At 47.2% G+C, this 19,644-nt stretch overlaps 5 protein-coding genes across 8 annotated transcripts in view; 2 read left to right on the top strand and 3 right to left on the bottom strand.

Annotated features, from left to right (window-relative positions):
• Window positions 1–3,232, bottom strand: part of LOC6623887 (elongation factor-like GTPase 1) — a 98,599-nt gene extending 95,367 nt beyond the window's left edge. The window contains exons 1-4 of the mRNA XM_002046214.4: window positions 2,830–3,232; window positions 754–2,762; window positions 254–692; window positions 80–193 (exon numbers count right to left, since the gene is read on the bottom strand). Of these exons, the coding sequence (XP_002046250.1) occupies window positions 80–193; window positions 254–692; window positions 754–2,762; window positions 2,830–2,983 (2,716 nt within the window). The 5' untranslated portion in view covers window positions 2,984–3,232. The remainder of the gene's footprint in view (window positions 1–79; window positions 194–253; window positions 693–753; window positions 2,763–2,829) is intronic.
• A 708-nt stretch (window positions 3,233–3,940) lies between these two features.
• On the bottom strand, window positions 3,941–5,902 carry TyrRS (Tyrosyl-tRNA synthetase). Its single transcript, XM_002046213.4, has 4 exons — window positions 5,183–5,902; window positions 4,761–5,127; window positions 4,372–4,698; window positions 3,941–4,306 (listed from the first exon to the last, which is right to left on the bottom strand). The coding sequence occupies exons 1-4, from the start codon at window positions 5,826–5,828 to the stop codon at window positions 4,060–4,062; spliced, it is 1,587 nt and encodes a 528-aa protein (XP_002046249.1). The 5' UTR covers window positions 5,829–5,902; the 3' UTR covers window positions 3,941–4,059.
• Window positions 5,903–6,201: 299 nt separating this feature from the next.
• GluRS-m (putative glutamate--tRNA ligase, mitochondrial) lies at window positions 6,202–8,015 on the top strand. Its single transcript, XM_002046212.4, has 4 exons — window positions 6,202–6,620; window positions 6,679–7,089; window positions 7,158–7,544; window positions 7,601–8,015. Exons 1-4 carry the CDS (start codon window positions 6,283–6,285, stop codon window positions 8,013–8,015), a joined length of 1,551 nt encoding a protein of 516 aa, XP_002046248.1. The 5' UTR covers window positions 6,202–6,282.
• Serinc (serine incorporator TMS1) lies at window positions 7,996–11,084 on the bottom strand. Of its 3 annotated transcripts, none has more exons than XM_002046211.4 (7): window positions 10,929–11,084; window positions 10,020–10,575; window positions 9,847–9,956; window positions 9,601–9,784; window positions 9,315–9,527; window positions 8,509–8,628; window positions 7,996–8,439 (listed from the first exon to the last, which is right to left on the bottom strand). In XM_002046211.4, exons 1-7 carry the CDS (start codon window positions 10,962–10,964, stop codon window positions 8,261–8,263), a joined length of 1,398 nt encoding a protein of 465 aa, XP_002046247.1. In that variant the 5' UTR covers window positions 10,965–11,084; the 3' UTR covers window positions 7,996–8,260. The 3 variants fall into 3 exon arrangements, with proteins under 3 accessions (XP_002046247.1, XP_015031062.1, XP_015031063.1); XM_015175576.3 differs by having other exon boundaries at window positions 8,509–8,619; XM_015175577.3 differs by having other exon boundaries at window positions 8,509–8,607.
• A 133-nt stretch (window positions 11,085–11,217) lies between these two features.
• Window positions 11,218–19,582, top strand: fax (failed axon connections). 2 transcript variants are annotated; one of them, XM_032435353.2, is made up of 5 exons: window positions 11,218–11,982; window positions 16,251–16,589; window positions 18,212–18,555; window positions 18,623–18,725; window positions 18,857–19,582. In XM_032435353.2, exons 1-5 carry the CDS (start codon window positions 11,545–11,547, stop codon window positions 18,908–18,910), a joined length of 1,278 nt encoding a protein of 425 aa, XP_032291244.1. In that variant the 5' UTR covers window positions 11,218–11,544; the 3' UTR covers window positions 18,911–19,582. The 2 variants fall into 2 exon arrangements, with proteins under 2 accessions (XP_032291244.1, XP_002046246.2); XM_002046210.4 differs by having other exon boundaries at window positions 11,219–11,982; window positions 18,221–18,555.
• Window positions 19,583–19,644: the final 62 nt, after the last annotated feature.

The following is a 19,644-nucleotide window of genomic DNA, read 5'->3' as shown; positions in this document are numbered from 1 at the left end:
AGAACAATATTAATAATGAATTTTTTAGGAGTTTTCAAGGCATAGAACTGAATAAGTACATAGATATCATTGGACTCACCCAACATTTCTGCATTGACCACAATATTACAGCTGTACATGGGCGTAACCAAACGCTGTGGCTGATTCTGAAAAGCCTGCCGACAAACCTCCTTGGCAGCCGTTAACACTTGACCTGTTGGGGTTGAGAAAATTATTAGGAACTATAATCAAGCATATGACTCTTTGAACTCACCCGAAAAGGGTCCAAAGCCGCGCGCATTCAAATCCTCGCCCTCGGACTGCAGTGACCATTCGAGCACCGCAAAGCAAACGCCCTGCATGGGCTCCTCGCAGAGCGGACCCGCGCCCGACGTCAGCTGAAAGCCATTCACCAAGGAGCTATTGAAATCTCTGCGCGCATCGCTGGTGACACGCACATCTGTGTCAGAGCTCTTGGACTGTGTGGACCAAAAGTCGGGCTGCTCGTAATCGCTGAGATTGAGCAGAATATTTGTGCCACAATTGCGTGGACCCAGCGCCCAAATGCGCTCCACCAGCTCAGCAGGCGTAAGGGAGCTCAAGCCATGCAGCTGCAGCTCCTCCAGCGCGACAATCAGCTGACTCTTGATGGAGGCCAAAAGTGTTGAGAACTTCTCCGAGAGCAGAGTATTGCGCTGTGTGGCAGCCAGTTCCTAAAAAGGCAACAAAAATCAATTAACAACTAACTGAACTACTCCAAAATTTCAGGCGCACCTTGAAGACGTTGCTGTGCTGCTCCAACAGCTGCACAGCGGTCGCGGGGAGCGGCAGGGCGATGACACGCAGCGTGCCCAGCTTGTTGAGCGTCTGCTGCGTGGCAATCTTTTTGGTCACATCCTTGTCATCGGCTGTTTTGACAATAGCCTCGTTGACCATGTCCACTGTGGCATCCGGCACAATGGTCTCTCTGAACGATACAATTGGTTTGGACACATTGACCTTGATCTTGGCATAGCTCTGCTCCAGATCGTGCACACACTTCTCCACATGCACCTCACCCAGGGTGGTTATCACATGCTCGCCCGTGGGCGCCACAGAGACCTGCACACAGGCATCCGCCTGATTGAGCAGCTTGAGTCCTTTGACCAGCTTGGGCATATCCTGCGGCTGCACTGGCTCAATGGCCACGCGCAATATGGGCGTGGCCATGATGCTCAGTTCACTGAACGAGGTGCAGTCCAGGGTGCTGCTCAGTGTCGCCGTCTTGACAATGTGCTCCTCCAAGCCGCCAATGCCCACAATGTTGCCAGCGGGCACCTCCTCCAGCAGCTGCAGCTCGCCGCCCATGAACATGTACAACTCGCCGACAGTTACCTGTGACGCATAGGGCGCCTGCTCCAGCACCCGATGTGTGGGCTGGCGCGGATCATGTTTGGGCGTCAAATTATACAGCTGCATGCCACGTCGCAGCGTGCCGCTAAAGACGCGTGCGAACGCAATAAACTCGAACTCGTTGCGCTCCTCCGCGGGCGCAGCCTCCTCTGCTACAACTGTTTGTGTGTTCAGCTGCTCGACACCCGCCGTGAGCTGATCCAGCGCGGACTGTTCGCTCTGCTGCTTGCGCTCCTCAATGCGACGACGCACTTCATCGCGTCGCTGCTGCAGCTGCTGATCTGTCAGACGCTTTGGCCGATTCTGTGGCAGATGCGACACATGTACGGGCGTCATTTTGGATACAAATGCGATTACATTTTCACTTTGCGCATTGCAGTTCCGGAAGCTCTCTTTGAGCGCCAGCGTTTCGGCTGGCAACGAGCTCAGCTCCACATTGGCCGGATAGAGCAGGCGCTGGGCGCGCTCCTCACTGATGCGGTGCGGCGGCGGCACATGACGCACCACCATCTGGAGCACGCTGCGGTCAATGGGCAGCCACTGACCGAGCACCGTTTTGATTTGCAGCTTGGCATCTGTCAGGCGCAAATCACGCGCCGCCAGCTTAAGACCCAGTTTCTCGGCTATCAGCGGCAGCTTGTCCTTGTCCTTGCGCACGGCAATTGTGTCGTACAGGCTCCAAATATTCTCCAGCACGAACTGCACGAACATAGGCTTCTTGGCCTTCTCCTGTGCCCCAGCCAGCGCACACTTTTTCTTGCTGTTGTAGTAGTAGTCACCCCAGAGCGCTCGCTCCAGCTCAGCACGCGGCATTTCCAGGCGCTCCGCATAGGTGGTCGCAAAGTCGCCCACAGCAAATGCCCAGCCGTCGTAGGCAGAGCAGAAGACCACATTGCCAGCGGCTGGGGAGAAATACAGATCGGAATCATCGACGTTCTCCAGCGCCGACTCATAGTTGTTCTTGTCGCTCATGTCCTCCTTGGCCAACACGTCCGAGGCAAATATGCTGCCCAGCACAGCGTTCACCTGTTCCAGCACCTGCGTGAGGTGAAAGTAAGCGTCCAGCGGTGTCATTTGTTTCTCCAGTATCAGACGATCCAGCTTATTGAGCAGCAGCACGGGTTTCAACTGCTCCTCGTAGATTTGCTTGAGACAGGCGCGAGTTTGTGGGCCCACGCCCTCTACGACATCCACAACGACTATGGCGCCATCACAGAGACGCACAGCTGTGGAAACCTCACTGGAGAAGTCCACATGACCCGGTGAATCTATCAGATTAATCAGATAATCAGCATTGCTGTAGTCCTGATAGTAGAGGGAAATGCAACTGCTTTTCATGGTAATGCCGCGCTCCTGTTCATCCTGACGGCTGTCCATATAGCGCAGTTTGCCTGTTCAACAAAAACAAAACGAAAACATTTCACATGAACTCGAAATGCAAGTTTAACAACAACAAACCGGCCATGCGTTGTGAAATGATGCCATTGCTCGCCACGAGGGAATCCGCCAAAGTCGTCTTGCCGTGATCCACGTGCGCCAGTATACATATATTGCGCACCTGTTTCTGCTGCTTCTGAAGCAGCACGAGGTCTTTTGTGTCCACCACGGGCATTTTGTAGGATTTATTTACCTGTTGCCGAACTAACTTTTTAAAACAAATATGCCTTCAATCGCTTTTACTATCGATAACATCGATAGCCACACCGAGTAAATTGGCAGTGCTGTAAAAGCTCAATCAGCTGTTTTGCCAATTGGCAACGCTGGGCGCCTAAAAAGTTGCAATGCGTTGTGAAATTATGCCATTGCTCGCCACAGGGGAATCCGCCAAAGCCGCCTTGACGTGATCCACGTGCGCCACCTGTTACTGCTGATTCTGAAGCAGCACGGGGTCTTTTGTGTCCACCACGGGCATTTTGTTGGATTTATTTACCTGTGACCGAACTAACTTTTTAAAACGAATATGCCTTCAATCGCTTTTAGTATCGATAACATCGATAGCCACAATGAGTATATTGGCAGTGCTGTAAAAGCTCAACCAGCTGTTTTGCCAATTGGCAACGCTGGGCGCCTAAAAAGTAGCAACGCGTTGTGAAATTACGCCATTGCTTGCCACAGGGGAATCCGCCAAAGCCACCTTGACGTGATCCACGTGCGCCACCTGTTCCTGCTGATTCTGAAGCAGCACGGGGTCTTTTGTGTCCACCACGGGCATTTTGTTGGATTTATTTACCTGTGACCGAACTAACTTTTTAAAACGAATATGCCTTCAATCGCTTTTAGTATCGATAACATCGATAGCCACAATGAGTATATTGGCAGTGCTGTAAAAGCTCAAACAGCTGTGTTACTAGTTAGCAACGTTCGGCGCTTAAAAAGTATTCAAACCGCAATTCAAATACGATTTTCGAACTGATTTAACTTATCCGAAAATTTAAGAGCGAAATGTTTGCTTACCTGTGTCAAACAATTGATCTTGCAAAATATATTTCCCTTAAATATCGCTTAGAATGAGTACTTTCTGTACTTTCTGAGTACTTTAGCTAAATTTTAAAAACCATTCTTTTGCTAGTTTCATTTAAGCATTATATATTTAAAAACTCAATTAGAACAAGTTACAAAAATGCGTTTCGAATTTTGAATTGTCGACTTAGTTAAGTATTACACGGTTCAGGCAGGCTGGTTATCGGTTTACTTGATGGCGCAATTGGCCAATTTGCTGGTCAGTTGCTCGCCCTCGGGCGTCAGCAGGAAATTGTCCTTCCAAACGGCAACACCATCGGCATTGGTCTTGAAATCGACCGACAGCTTCTCCCACACCTTCTTCTTGGGATTTAGCTGCTCATCGGGCGTGCCGCTGTAGCCCTCAAAGGAGAGGCGGCTGCCGGCCGTGGCTGATGCAGGCAACACAATGGGCTCAACGACTGTGTGATCAGCGCTGTAAAGGAAAATGATGAGCATTTAAAGAGTCCGGGGGTTAACAAGCTGTTCAGCTGAACTCACTTGGAGGTGCACAGAACCATGCCTTCGGACAATATGCCACGCATTTTGCTCGGCTTCAGATTGCATAAGACCGCAACGAGACGCTGATCCAGCTCCTCGACAGTAACAAACTTGACCAGACCGCTGATAATGGTGCGTGGCTGTGCCTCCGCCAGATCAATTTTCAAAACATAAAGTGTATCAGCATCCGGATGACGCGCCACCTCAATGACCTTGCCTACGCGTATGTCCAGACGATGCGGCGCCTCCTCATCAGCGGCGCCGGCAGCAGGAGCCGCATTGGCTTTCACCTTGGCAGGTGGCGGATAAGCGGCGGCAGTTAGTTTTCTAAAAGAAAAATGGATAAGATGTAGTTAACTGAACTGGAGCATCAAATCTTGAAGGCTTACTGCAACTCGGGCTGCTCAAAAGTCTTGCGTATGGGATCCAGCAAACGATTTATGTACTTCTCCACCGAGGCCTTCAGATCGCCCGGATGCAGCTTGTTCTCGGCATAGTATTGTTCCAGCTCCGCGTACTGGTAGAAGGTAACATCGCCACCGTTATCAGCAGCACGATAGATCTCAAAGCCCTCGCCCTCTTTGAAGAGCGAGAACAGCACATGCTTTATGAAGGAGAGCAAACCGTTGTCGGCTATGTTGCCGGGCTCGCAAAAGGCCTTCTTCAGCTTCTTCTTGACATTGGCGGGCGAGTCGAGCAGATCAATTTTGGAGTCCTCCTCCGATGAGGACATTTTGCCGCCAGCCAGGCCAGGTACTGCGTAAAAAAGGCATTAGAGATTTGTCATTTTATGACTCATGCTCTGACTCACCCATGGGATTCATGAAATGTATGCGCTTCTCGTAGCCCAGCTGCGGCAAATACTTCTCGGAGAAGGTGAAAATCTTGCGCTGATCAACGCCCCCAAACTGTGCGTCCACCTTTAGGTACTCTTCATCCAAGCCCTGCAGCCCCGGATACAATAGACACGAGAGCAGCGGATGTTCCACCTGTTTAACGACCTCGGCGCCGGCTTTTTTCGCATCGTGTATGGTGACCAGCGAGCTGAGCTTGTACACGTCCAGCGTGTACTCCCTGGACAGCTGATAGTCGCTGCCCTTGACGAACTTCAGCTTGTCCAGCGGCACGCCAATCGAGCTGAGCATCGCTTTGATCACCTGCTCGTAGTATTTGGTGCGCAGCTCCAGCAGCGGCCAGGGCGCCTTCATGTTGTCCAAGTAGGCGTGCAGATCGGCAAACAGAATCGTCACCTCGCAGCCGGCCTTCAAGAAGTCGGCTATCTTGGACATGGGCACAAAATAGGCGACATGTGGCTTGCCCGTTGTGGCTGTGCCCCAGTAGATCTTTAGATCGCGCTCCTGCAGTACTTTATTCAACTTATCCTCGCCCAGGGTCTCCTGCAGGTTGCGTGTAATCAGCTGTTTCTTCTCATCGGCGCTTAAAGTTGTTCCAACCATTTTATTTATTTATTTTATCAGCTTTTTGTTGCACGCTATGCGAAATCGTTTCCGAAAAGAAGAAGAGAACTGCATGCGTGGTAGCTGTGCGAGATGTGGCAACGCTGTCAGCTGTTAAGCCGCGCAACTTAAAGGAAAGCTAAACAAACTTTTGCTGCAGTTTGTACTCGATTCTTTCAACACACAATCAAATGCATATAATAATTTAAAAACAAAGCCTGGCATAGAGATGAGCTCGTGTCCGAATTTTGCAAGTACTGCGGTAGTTGTCCCTCATGTTTTACAATACGGCTATTCGACGCGCTCGATTTTTTGCACACGACACACGCTCATCTCTACTAACTAAAAGAATTCTCTGCCACATCTGGCAGCACTATCAGCTGTTAAACACCGTTAACTCGGCGAACGTAAACAAACATTTGTTACGCTCTTCACTCGATTCCTTTAACTGAAAATGTTAATGATGCAACGAGCCAGAATGCTGACGCAGTGCCTCTGCGCCAGCCACAGGCTCCGCCACAGCGATGTGCGCGTACGTTTCGCGCCCAGCCCCACCGGCGACTTACATCTGGGCGGCCTGCGCACGGCGCTCTACAATTATCTGTACGCGCGGCATGCCGGCGGCAAGTTCCTGCTGCGCATCGAGGATACGGATCAGACTAGGCTGGTGCCGGGTGCCACTGAGCGTCTGATCGAAGATCTGCTCTGGGCTGGCATTGAGATAGATGAGGGCCCGGGCTTTGGCGGGGAGCACGGGCCCTACATCCAGAGCCAGCGCACCCAACTGTACAGGTGAGCCGGACGTCTTTTATTTATCCAAAATGAACTCTAATCACTGCGCAAACAACAGCGAAGCCGTTGAACGCCTGCTGAAGAACGGCAGCGCCTATCGCTGCTTTTGCACGGAGCGTCGTCTGGAACTGCTGCGCAAGGAAGCTGTGCGCACCCGTCAGGTGCCGCGTTACGACAACAAGTGCCGCAATCTGCCGCCGGAGCAGCTGGAAGCGCAGCTGGCCAATGGCACGCCGTACTGCATACGCTTCAAGCTGTCGGAGCACGAGGAGCCGCTGCAGGATCTCATTTATGGCAGCGTGCAGCACAATGTTAGCGCCACGGAAGGTGATCCGGTTATCATGAAAAGCGATCTATTTCCCACCTATCATTTGGCCAACGTCGTGGACGATCACCAAATGCGCATCACACATGTGCTGCGCGGCGTCGAGTGGCAAATCTCGACCACCAAGCATCTGCTGCTCTACAAGTGGGTAAATCTTGAAGGATTCCTTCTGCTTCATGAAATAAACTGGGTTTTTATCTCCTTTCTCACAGAGCCTTTGGCTGGCAGCCACCACAATTTGGTCACCTGCCGCTGCTGGTCAACGCCGATGGCACCAAGCTGAGCAAGCGCCAGGGTGACATTGGCATTAAGCAGTTCCGGGAACGCGGCTACTTTCCCACGGCTCTGCTCAACTACATTGTATCCGCCGGCGGCGGCTTCGAGCACAGACCCAATGCCAAGCCGCAGCTGTACTCCATACCCCAACTGGCCGCGGAGTTTCGCTTGGAGCGTGTGAATGCGCATCCCAGTCGCCTGAATGCGGAGCTGCTCAATGACTACAATCAGCTGGAGATTAAGGCGCGCCTGGCCGTGCCGCAGAGCCGGCTGCAGCTAGTGGAGCACGTGCAGCAGCTGGTCAGGCAGGCCTATCCCATGCAGTAAGTTCTCAAGGGAAACCAAATGGAATGCCTATGTTAACACTTCCAATGCACAGCTCCAATCTGGACCTCGCCGAGTCGCATATTGTGGAGGTGCTTCACTGGGCAGCGCAGCGTCTGACCCTGCTGCAGGATCTCACCAGCGGCAAGCTGAGTTTTCTCTGGGTCAAGCCGAGCAATTTTGTGCTCAAGGATTTAAGTGCAGCACAGCTGGAGCAGCTGCTGCAGCAATTGGACGCCACGCCCGAATACCGCAAGGATCAGCTAAATGCGCTGTTCAAAAGCCACGCGAAAGCCGCCGGACTCAAGTTTCCGGCGCTGATGAAAACGCTGCGCGGCGCCTTAAGCGGCCTGCAGGAGGGTCCCGGCGTGGCGGAAATGATGGAAATACTGGGCAAGAACGTAGTACTCCAGCGTCTGCGGGAGTGCATTGACAAACAGACGCAACAGCTGCAGCAGCAAGAACTCTAAACTTTATTCGGAGTGAGCACTCGACACCAGATATTGTATATAATATATATATATATATATATAGAGTTAGTTATATATTGAGAGTACGATTAATGAGTAAATATAACCATGGCAAACATTCGCTTAAGCACCGCTCCGTTGCATTTTGGCATGTCCAGGCTGCATCAAAGACCACGCCTACATTTATAATTTATATACGTATACATAGAATATGTTATTTTTCAATACTGCTGGCTAAAGGCCGCTTAGCTAAAGTCGCGATTGGATAGAAGAATGGGCGCAATCAGGCTCCAGCCGTAGATGAATACGCCCAGCCAGCTGGATATGATTTTGACCCACATGGAAGCCTCGTTGCCATTGATTAGCTCTATGTCCGAGTTGGGCTTATACCAATTGGTCAGCGTCATCATCACGTACAGGGAAGCTGATTGCAAATATGTAAATATATTTTATATTAATCTAAACCATGTAAGTGGACGCAATTTGTGCTCACCGCAAACGAGTACGGTGTGGAATGCGGTCCAGCTGTAGGTGACGCCCTCGGTCTCGTTGTCGGTGGCGGGCTTCTCGGCGCCGTTGCCCGTCTCTGTGTCTGATAGAGCTTCTGTTAAAACTATATTAGTTAAAGGTGTCGGCAAATTGTACACAGTTTCGTTACCAAACCAATTAGTGGAAGTTGATAAAAACAAACGTGTTTAAATGAATCAATAAATATAAAATAAAGAGAAAATTGTTAGTTAATTAGTTAGCCAGTAAATGTACAGCGAAAATGAAAAGCGAGCATGGAACAAGCATTACGAGAGGTTTTTTATGCAACTCGGGAACAATGAAACTGTGCAATGTGCGTGACAAGGCAAGAGAGAAGACTTCACTTCGAACTGCCGAAGACTAAATACCCTTGCAGGCATTGTGTGGTAAATAAATGTATATATCGATTGACATTATAAACATAGCTTCTAGAAAAGTCGAGTTCAGCTCAGATGGATGCACCAAAAATCCATATTGTGATACGATTGAAATCATACTGAGCTTTTGTTAAGATATCCTTAAGTACTAAGGTAGCTACATTATGATATAGGGATCCGATCAGACTGACTTGGACATCCACATAACAGACCGCAGCATAAATTCGCATCTATGCCAAGTTTCGATCGCAATAAACTTGCAGCTAATTGACAGACAAACGGCAGAATTCGACTTTTGACTCTGATCAGAAGTTTGTCCTTCTCACATTAAGCTACACATTTCAAATGCGGCCCACTGCAAGGGTAGAGCGGAGGAGCTGCTGAGGGCACGTACCACGCTTCTCGCTGTTGTCATTGTTAATCTTGGAGACCTCGACGGCGGAGCTGAAGCAGTTGTAGAGGATGCACAGCAGCCAGACAACGAGGCCAATAATGTTGGTTGTATCGAAGGTGACCTTGGAGTTGGGTGTGGGCGGTGCAAGGGTTGTGGTGGTGGCATTGGGCAAGCCCTCCATGAGTCCAAACATGCCCGGATTGCAGGCCTTTTCTGCGGGGGAGAGAGACGAGAGACGAGAGGGCATAAAACGCACAAATTGTGGTTTGCTTCATTCAAGACAAACCCGGATTGTTGGCCACAGCGGACCAGGTCAAGTAAATGGTGTACAATGTCACCAGCGAGCTTTGCAACAGTCCCGAGTGGGGCAAGCGTTCCTGCACCGCGGGCAGCACAGACAAAATGCTGATAACCAGGCAGAATATCAGATTAATCGAGATGAAGAACTTGTTGATGCCGCAGCCCGTCGACTGCAAATCAAAGAAAACGTATTGTTTGCTAGATGAATATCAATATAAAATGGAATACAGACTGTGGTGAAGTAGATGTAGAGGAGAGTTATGCCCGTCAGGGAGGCTATGTAGGCCAGAAGAGTCACGCCAGCCAAGGCATAATAATAGCCGCGATTGTTCTCCGCATTCTCTGCAAATGAGCAAATGTCGAATTAGTCAACATTCAGTAAAAGATGCCAGCTCGGGAACTCACCAATCCAGTTCTCGGCGACGCTGTGCGCAAAGTCCACAATGATGATCAGCTGGACGAGTATGAAGGCCAGCCCGCCAACTAGGCCCACCCACATCATGGCCGGTCCAAAGGAGCCATCCGGTATGAAAATGGCCGCAATGGAGGCGCCAAAGCATATCAGAAACTTCAGAGGCCAAAACTCATTCTGGATGTGGGAGCGCGGATCTCGAGAGCTCTTTACGCCCAGCATTATGACCGCCATCAGGGTAAAGAAACAGGCCAGACCAAAGCACAACCGATAGACGGCCATGTAGCCGAGGGCATATTCACAGTCCACCTGCAGTGTGCCGCCCGAGAATGTGCCGATTGCCGTGGAGCTAATTGTCGATGTGGAGTTCACACAGAACGGCAGCTTCTTTAGCGTGCCCTGGAGGCCGGGCGAGAGTGCGATGGCGCCCAGAACCGTGCCCACCAGCAGCATGAAGGCGTACATGAAACGGGACGAGGAGGAGTTCTTGCAGGTGGGGCAGGCCGAGCAGCACATGCTGGCCGCGGTGCCTGTGCAGCAGAGCGCACACTGAAAACAGAAATAATCAAATTAGACCGTTTTTTTTTGGCGGTTTTCTTAAGCAAATCTAGCCAAATTTAGCGGGAAAGCCTTGTTGTCGCCAAAACTGACAGCACTGAAAATCGATTTTCCTGCAGTTATATATGAAATTAGCTAATCTTAATGTTTTATTTTTAGCCACGACTCAGTCAAAGCTGCCAAATGTAGCCGCATAATTTATATTTAATTCATAGCGGTTTATTTTTAGCCTTTATTTCACCATTGCCGCCAACACTGAGAATCGATTTTGCTGCAGTTTTTACCATATGCGCAATTTGCTTTTACAGGATATGCAGACGGGTAATTTAATTGTTAACACACACCTGCGCTACCGAACAGAGGCCCAATGCAGCGCCCATCGTTTAAAGGTTCAATAAACTTGCGTTAATCACTGTTTTAATTAATTTAAGTCGAAAACTGTCGCACTTGACGCGCTTTGTTTGTGAAAATGACGAGTGAGTGTTGAAAAGTGTGCCGCAGCACATATTGTGTGTGGAGCTATGCTGTTAATAACAGCAACGGTTAGTTAACAGCGATAATTCGATAGGTTTGCTAGTGCAACGCTGCCAGAATGTTACCATGGCTGGAAAATATTGAAATGGAAATTTACCGTTCAGTTTTGTTTTGTGAGCGGTTGCGTCTGGTTGGTGCGGTACCTTTTAACTGTGCGCAAATTGTGTGGTGCATTTTGAAAAAAAAAAAAAAACTGTCTGTAGTGGTGGTGACTCTGCGACTGCGACTCGACTGTGACTTCGTCTCTCTCTCTCTCTGTCTTTCTGTGTGTGTGCTCGTGCCCCGTATCCGTGTATGTGTGTGAGTGCGTGCATTTGAACAAGGAAAAGTGTGAAGATTTTGAAAGAAAGCGCAACTTCAAATCGAAGAAAAATTGAATAAAAAGCAGAAAAAAGAAAGAAATATAGAAAGAAGAAGAAAAAAAAAATGGCAACCGAAGTAGCTCAAATACCCGCTGAGGAAACGCCAGCAGTTGCCGCCGCAGCAGCAGCGACCACAGAAAATGCTGCTGCCGAGCAGGCGGAAAAACCTGCTGCCGAGCCTGTCGCCGTTGCCGCTGCCGTTGCTGAGAACGCTGCCGCTAACAACGCCCAAGACAACAACAAAGAGGATGCGAAGGCGTCGCCAGCCGCTGCCGCTGCCGATGGAGCTGCCGCTGCCGATGCGAAGAAAGATGGTGGCGATGTTGCCGCTGCGCCAGCCAAATCAGAAGCCCCAGCACAAAAGTTCAATGTGCACAAGACCAATTTTGAGAAGGACATTATCTATCTGTATCAGTTTTCGCGTACTCCCCTGCTGCCGTCTCTCTCACCGTATTGCCTGAAAGTGGAGACTTGGCTGCGTCTGGTGGCGCTCAAGTACGAGGTAAATTTTCCAATTTCCAAAATTTTCCAGCATCATGTTTTCTGTCTATCTATCTATCTATCTGTTTTGCTGCATGTGAAACATATTTTAAATTTTTACATGATTTTCCCATTTCCCTGGCGGGTTTTTCATCATCAAAATTTTTTTTTTCCCCTAGCATACATGCATACATATGTATGTATTTTTGCGGTAGAGATTTTTTTCCATACACACACACATGCACAGGCACACGCACACCCATACATAAAAACCGCCATGATTGTGTGCTAAGCCTGTGACCTGCCCGCGCACCGCGCCCTATAGGCCTGCATGCGCTGAAAAGGGATACATTTAGCATTGCCTTTTCTTTCTATCCCGGCACACACGCACACAGGCAGACTTCCAATGCGTGGATGTATGGGTGTGTGTACTCGTATTTGAACCTGTAGCGAGCCAGGCAAGCCGTTTTGTTGTTGCTGCTGCTGCTGCTGCTGGATTTTATTCCTGTCTGTTCATGTGTATGTGTGTGTGTGTGTGCGTCTACATGAAACAGCGTATACATAAAATTTGTGTGTGCGCCGACGCCGCAGCGCTGCGCTGTGCCTGGCTGGCCTGGCCTGGCCTGGCCTCTGCCTAGCTGCTGTTTCGTTGTCAACGTCTCGCCGCTGCTCTCTCACATAAGTTGTGCTTTATACTCCACACCGACACACACACACACACACACACACACACACGAACAGAACTGACTCCCTCACCCTTCCCCAATGCGAAGTTGTGCTTCAAATTTTGCACTTGGCGCTGGCGCTCTCTCTCTTCTCTCTCTCTCTCCGATTTATGCGCTCGCTCTCAGCAGCTCCCATTTAATACTCTGGTCTTTGTCTTTGTTGCTGCAGCTGCAGCGAGCTCTGCTTCATTTAGTTTTTTTCAGTCTCTGTCTTTGCCTTGCACAAAAATTCCAAGCCCCGTTTGTGCCCGTTTTGTAATTGCTTTTAATAAAAAAATTGTTGCTGCTGCGCTAAAACCCCCCCCCCCCAAACCCTACCTCGCCGCTATCCACTCTTATTACTGCGCCTTATCTTTAAGTAGCCCAGCTAGACAAATAACCGTCTCCACTGTCCGACGACTGTCCAGCGCTCATTTTGCCCCACTGTCCATTAACAGAGCTCGCGACGCTCCAAAAGTTTTAAAGCTTTAGGCGCGTGCGCGATGCGTTTTGCATATATTTTCCTTCATATTTTATAGACTTACAAAAATGGGTGCGGCCCCAGGCGGCGGCGGCAGCGACGACGACGCAATTGTTGTTTTCTTTAATCTTATTAATTACATGGCTTAATGAGTGCGCGGGGGCGTAAGAGACGGCGCGGAAGGGTAGCCGGAGTGAGTGTGAGCTGTAAGAATGTTAATTGATGCTCGCGAGATGAAATTCCCTTCCTAAGCTGATAATGCGCCAGCAGCTTTTGCCATATGCTGCCGCGCTGCCTCAGCCGCTGCCGCTGCCTCTGCTGCGGCTCATTGAATTGATTTATCGTCGTTTGGCTGCAATGGGAAAGTAACGGCAGCTGCTGCTGCTGTATGCAGCCGGCAGCCGCAGGCAATTATGATTGACAGTACGTCAGATATAAATGTGTGTGCGTGTGTGTGCGTGCAATGTGTACGCAATGTACACAACGACAACGCAGTCGCAGCGCACTTTCCATTTTGTTCCGCCTTATGATAAGAGCTTTGGGCGGCGGCGAGTTCAACAAACTGAATGCATCGAAATGGACCTTTGACATTTTCATTAAACACAATGCCAACAATGCAGAAGGGCGCGCGTTAATGAAATCGACTGATATCGACCCCGCCCCTCACTGTCGCACCCCCATCATGGCCGCGCGCTGACTGTTGTTATTGTGAACGCATTGCTGCATTTTGTATACATTTAAAAGGCAGGCGCACATTTTGCCTTGCCCAAAAATAAACAAATGCAGCAGCAGGAGACGGGTGATAAACCAAACGCATATTTTTTTCACACCACAAGCGTGTAGCGAGCGTGTCGAAATCATTAACAACGCCAGGCAGCAGCTACAACAACAAGGCGCGGCTGCTGCTGCTGCTGCTGCTGCTGCTGCTTATTGCCGCCCGCATAGTTGGCATTCCAATGTGACTGCCATTCGTAAGTATTTATGCATGTATATTGTGCAATTAATTCACTTTTTCAATATGCATTACAAATGAAACCAAACAGCGATGGCTGGGCAGTTGTTGTGCGTGCATAAATTTCCATTTTCAATTCATTTGTGGAAATTGCGGCGCAAAAGCCGCAACACCGAACACACACACACACACACAGGCGCACACACATCCGTTTTTTTTTTTTACAATTCACAATTATTCAAATGTTCGCGCGTTGTGCCATATTGCCAGCACAAAGTGTTGACGCATCGGCACGGTCTGGCAACCCTGTATGAGTACAACTGTACGTGTGAGCGCTGCAAAGTCAGCGGCGGCAGCAGCGCTAGTGTGTGTGTGTGTGCGTGTGTGTGTGTGAGGGGAAGTGGAGTTTTGCATTTTTTTGTTGTTGTTGTTTTAATTTCTTTTTAAAAATGCCAACGACAAATGCAGTCAAACGTTACTCGTTTTTGTTGTTGTTTCTTTTTTATATTTTAATTAATAGCCGCATATTTGCCTCAAAACAAAGACTGCGCATACATATGCAATAACTGCAACGGTTGCGGCGACAGTCACTGCCTTTGTTGTTGCTCATTCGCTCGCTCGCTCTCTGCTAAAACTCCGCTCTTTGTACTTAAGGCAGGGTGTGGATTTCCAAGTCACACACACACACACACACACATACATGCACACGCAAGCGCTGCATAATTGCATGGCGTGTTGGTTGTTGTTGTTGTTGTTCCCCTGTTCTTGTTCTTGTTCTTGTTCATTTTTGTCGTGTCTTTAGCATGCATCCAATTGTTGCCAATGCAAAACTCTACACACTGCGCCAAAATTGAGCTCCGTCTCCGCTTAATTGGCATAATGATTTAATAAAAAATAAACATTTGCATTGTGTAGCGACAATGCGTCGCCGGCAAAAGCTGCCGCTGCCTCTGCCTCTGTCGCTGTCTCTGCCTCTGCCTCTGCTGCTGCTGCTGCGTTGCGGTGGTGGCGACAGTTATGCGTTGGAGGCAGCTTCTTCCATTTTCGAGGCAGCCTTTTTGTGGATCATTGGAATTAAATGTGACGACGACGGCGATGACGACTCCACCCTTTTCAGCCTGGGCAGCAACGATGCTGCTGCTGCTGCTGCGGCTGGAAAACATAATCTCTTTTTGCTTACTCGCCCTCTGACTACGCTCTCTGTCTCCCTCTCTCTCTCTCTCTCTCTCTCTCGTTTGCTGTGTGCGAGTTTGCAACCACACCCTGCCTGTTTGCCCTGTTTGTTGCCCTCCGCGCCAAAGCATGAAATATGCTACGCCCCGATATGACTGTCCGCTTTTGTTGTGGACAATTTCTAATTAGAAATTATGTGCACACACACACACACGCACACATGCTAGCTCAAAATGTGCCGGACATAACTGTCACTTTTTTTGTAACGGTTAACGGCGCATGCATATTGTACGTGTACACACTGGAAGTCGGCTGCGGCGGCGGCGAGCAGCAGCTTTGACACTGGAATATGCCAAATTCAAAAAGCGGCAATTGGAAATTTTCCAACTCCTCGTCTCGTGTGCGTTCGTGTGTGTAATTTTACAAGCAGCACGACGCTGTGTGTATATGTGTGAGTGCGCACACAGTGGGGGTAGTTGGGTGTTGGTTGATTTTTCGGTACAGCTTTTTCTAGTGGTTGTTTCGCTTGGCAGCAAGCATCTCGCTTTTGGCATACATACATACATATATATATATATATATATGGAAGTGTGCAAGTATGCGTGCGTATATGCATATATATGCGATTGTGTGTATACAGGCCTATATATGTCATGAGCGCCATCTAGCGGCCGGTACATCCAAACAGGCTGCGCCGGGTCGCGTGGGAGACAGAGATTGAACTACATTACAGGCACATTAGTCATGCACGCACACACACACACACACACGCACACACACACACACACATGCCTACATCCATGAATCGGAATGCGCGATATGGAAAAAGTTATTGAGAATAAAAATATCAAGAGAAACCGCCCACCCCAGCAATCGCAGCGAAGCATATTACTCAGCCCCCCCTCCTCACCTTTGAATCATTACTCAACACTTACTCATTATTAATGCATTAAATTTGCGATTTCTCTTACGCTTTCCAGAATGTCGACCACAAGATGCGTTTCCGTTCCAAGAAGGGCCAATTGCCGTTCATTGAGCTAAATGGCGAGGAAATCGCCGATTCGGCAATTATCATCAAGGAGCTATCGGCCAAGTATGATAAGAATCTGGATGCCGGCTTGACCGCTGAACAGCGCAATGTGTCCTATGCCACAATTGCCATGCTCGAGAATCATTTGATTTGGATCATCTTCTACTGGCGTGCCAAATATCCGGACAATGTGCTCAAGGGCTATAAAGTTAATTTGCAGCATGCGCTCGGCCTGCGTTTGCCCAATTCGATTTTGAACTTTTTCTTCAAAATCACATTCGGTCGCAAGGTAATTAGCCAGAAATGCGTAACCAGAGTGTATATATATACATATATCTGGAACTGGAGTAATAGAGAAATCTAGAAGTCCATCAAACCTTAGTTAGTTTGTAGTTATCATGAACTGAGGCACCGGCGCATTGTTTATTGGGAATTCGAGTCGAGTTTTCCGGCTCCGGCTCTGGCTCTGGATCTGGCTCTGGCATATTTCCTGGCTAGTGTAAATAAACAAATTGACACAGAAGCCGATGAAAAGGCAAACGTAACAGACTCTTGGAATCGCTGCCGTATTATGTTGCACCTACTCCAACTGCCACAACAATAACACACACACGCACACACACACGCACACTAGAGCCGGATCTATTGCCAGAGCCTGTCGCAGCGAACAGAAATTTTGTTTACAGTTGCATATATCATGTGGACATAAACAATAACGGTGCCTGCCAATTGTTTATGTTCAGCGTTGCCTCTCATATAACCCAATTATGATCATATATACAAATACCGCAATTGCCAACAACAACAACAATAACACATAGAACAGTTATTTTCGGTTTACCGAATATCGAATACCCTTGCAGGCAGATTTGTAAAACATTTGGTAAAGAAATCAGCTTATGTGTTATAGTCATCCGATATTGCTAGGATTTAGCTGATATATATTATAAACGACAGCTAAACTATCCAGTTATATATGATATAGTAAAGCGATCTAAGTAAAACTGATAAATAGACGAATCTACAGCTAGTTTTATAAGATTGTTTAACCCTGAGAGATCAGATCAAATAGAAGGACATTCGATATTGCCAAGATTTGAAATTATATGATATAGTAGTTCGATCTGACTGTAATTGATCTGTTGACCTTGTAAAGGCAGGGATCTATATCTAGTTATATCAAGATTAAGACTGAGAGATCAGATCAAATAGATGTAGATGGCTATATATACTCGACCTTCTATATGTGATATAGTCATCCGATATTGGCAAGATTTAGCTGATATATTATTATAAAAGACAGCAGAATTATGCAGTTATATGATATAGTAGTATAAAGCTGTATCAAGATTAAGACTGAGAGATCGGATCAAATAGAAGGACATAGAAGGACCTATGTATATACACGACTGTGTATATGTGAAATAGTAATCCGATATAGTCATCCGATATTTAGATGAACTCTATGAGTTATATGAAAGGAAGGATCCATAGTTAGTCTGATCAAGATAAAACCGAGAACAGATCAGATATGTCTATAATCGACTGTCTATATCTGCTGCAAGGCTGTATTTAAAGCAAAAATTAAAAATAAAGTAAATTAAGATGAAAAAAAAAAAACCAAACCAAATTCCATTCATTATCACTAACTCTTGCATGGTGTTTTTTCTCTTTTTTTTCGTTTCTTTTTTATGATATATATTTTTATGTTGATATTTTCGATGGTGTTTCCTCTACTACTGCTAACCTCTCTCTCTCTGTGTGTGTGTGTGTGTGTGTGTATATTGTGTAACTACTCCTAACAAAACTCCCGTTGCCCGTTGCACGTTGCCCGTTGTGCATCCTCTGCATTTTGTTTAACATTGAAAAAAAAAAAACACATATTTGGCAACCAATATTCAACACAACAAGTGGTTCCAGGGTACGAAAAAGCTCAAGGCGCACGGCATCGGTGTGCACAGCGCCGAGGAGATCGAGGAGTTTGGCAAGAACGATCTGAAGGTGCTCAGCGAGATGCTCGACTGTAAGCCGTTCTTCTTTGGCGATGAGCCGACCACCCTGGATGTGGTCGCATTTGCGGTGCTCTCACAGCTGCACTATCTGTCCAAGGATATTGCGTATCCGTTGCGGGACTATATGACCGAGAAGTGTCCCAATTTGATTGGGCATGTGTCGCGCATGAAGGACAAGTGCTTCCCCGACTGGGATGAGATTTGCACAAAGCTCGATCTGAATGCGCACATTCCCAAGCCAGAGTGAGTACAAAATGCCGTTTAAATAAATTGAAATTTACTCCTTTATTTTTTTTTTTTTTTTTTGCAGACCCGAGACCAAGGAGGGCAAGGAAGGCGGCGAGCAGGAGAAATCAAATGAGCAGGAGGGCCCCGAGGGCGACAAGATCGAGAAGGAGCTGGAGAAGGACAAGGTAAGGCTCACAATTCAATTGATATTATTGTCCACTAATGACTAATGAACAATGACTAATGACTGATGACTAATGACTGATGAATGCTGGCTAATGACTAATGACTAATGATTTCCCCATTTGCCCCACAGTCGAACGAAAAGGAGTCGACCGAGGAGAACAAGGAGAAGGAAGAGACAAAGTAAAGCGCCGTTAGTTACACACATATATATACATACATATATATATATATATTTATATATATATATATATATATATTCACATATATATGAAGAAAAGAAAAACAAGCAAAGGACGGAAGGCAAACAACAACCCCACATATATACATAGTACGATACTATTACTATATCTATAGTATATATATATATATTTATATATATATATATATAGTAAACGCGCTGATTGGCGCATTGCGCTCATATATAAACATTCAAAAAAATAAGGCAGAAAAAAGAAAAATCATTTAAAGCATAGGACAACTGTAAAGCAAACAGGCAGAACGAACAACAAAAACAAGTTAAGAACAAAAAAACAAAAGAAAAAAAAAGAACGATCCACTTTAAAAACTACAAAAAAAAAAAGAAGAAAAAACCAACAAAAAAAAAAAACACGTATATACAATAACGTAACGTAAAAACTTTGGACATCTTTTTTTATATATATACAAAGTAAAAAGGGAAAAGAAAAAACAAAACAAAACAAAATCCAAAAAAATGAAATGAAAACGGTAAAAACCTTTAGTATAAAATTATAAAAGTTTATACGTATAAGAGATGAAGCAGAAAAACAAAAAAAAAAAAAATTATAAAAAATTAGTTAAAGAAACTCAAATGAAAAGTAAATCAAAGTGAGCGAAAGAGAGCCGAGAGAGCAGAGAGAGAGAAACGGTTGAGAGAGGAGCAGGTGTAGAACAACATTA

This window comes from Drosophila virilis, chromosome 3 (assembly GCF_030788295.1).
Source record: "Drosophila virilis strain 15010-1051.87 chromosome 3, Dvir_AGI_RSII-ME, whole genome shotgun sequence".
NCBI lineage: Eukaryota > Metazoa > Arthropoda > Insecta > Diptera > Drosophilidae > Drosophila > Drosophila virilis.
Note: the sequence above shows the minus strand (reverse complement) of the source record. Positions and strands in the feature narration are given on the sequence as shown.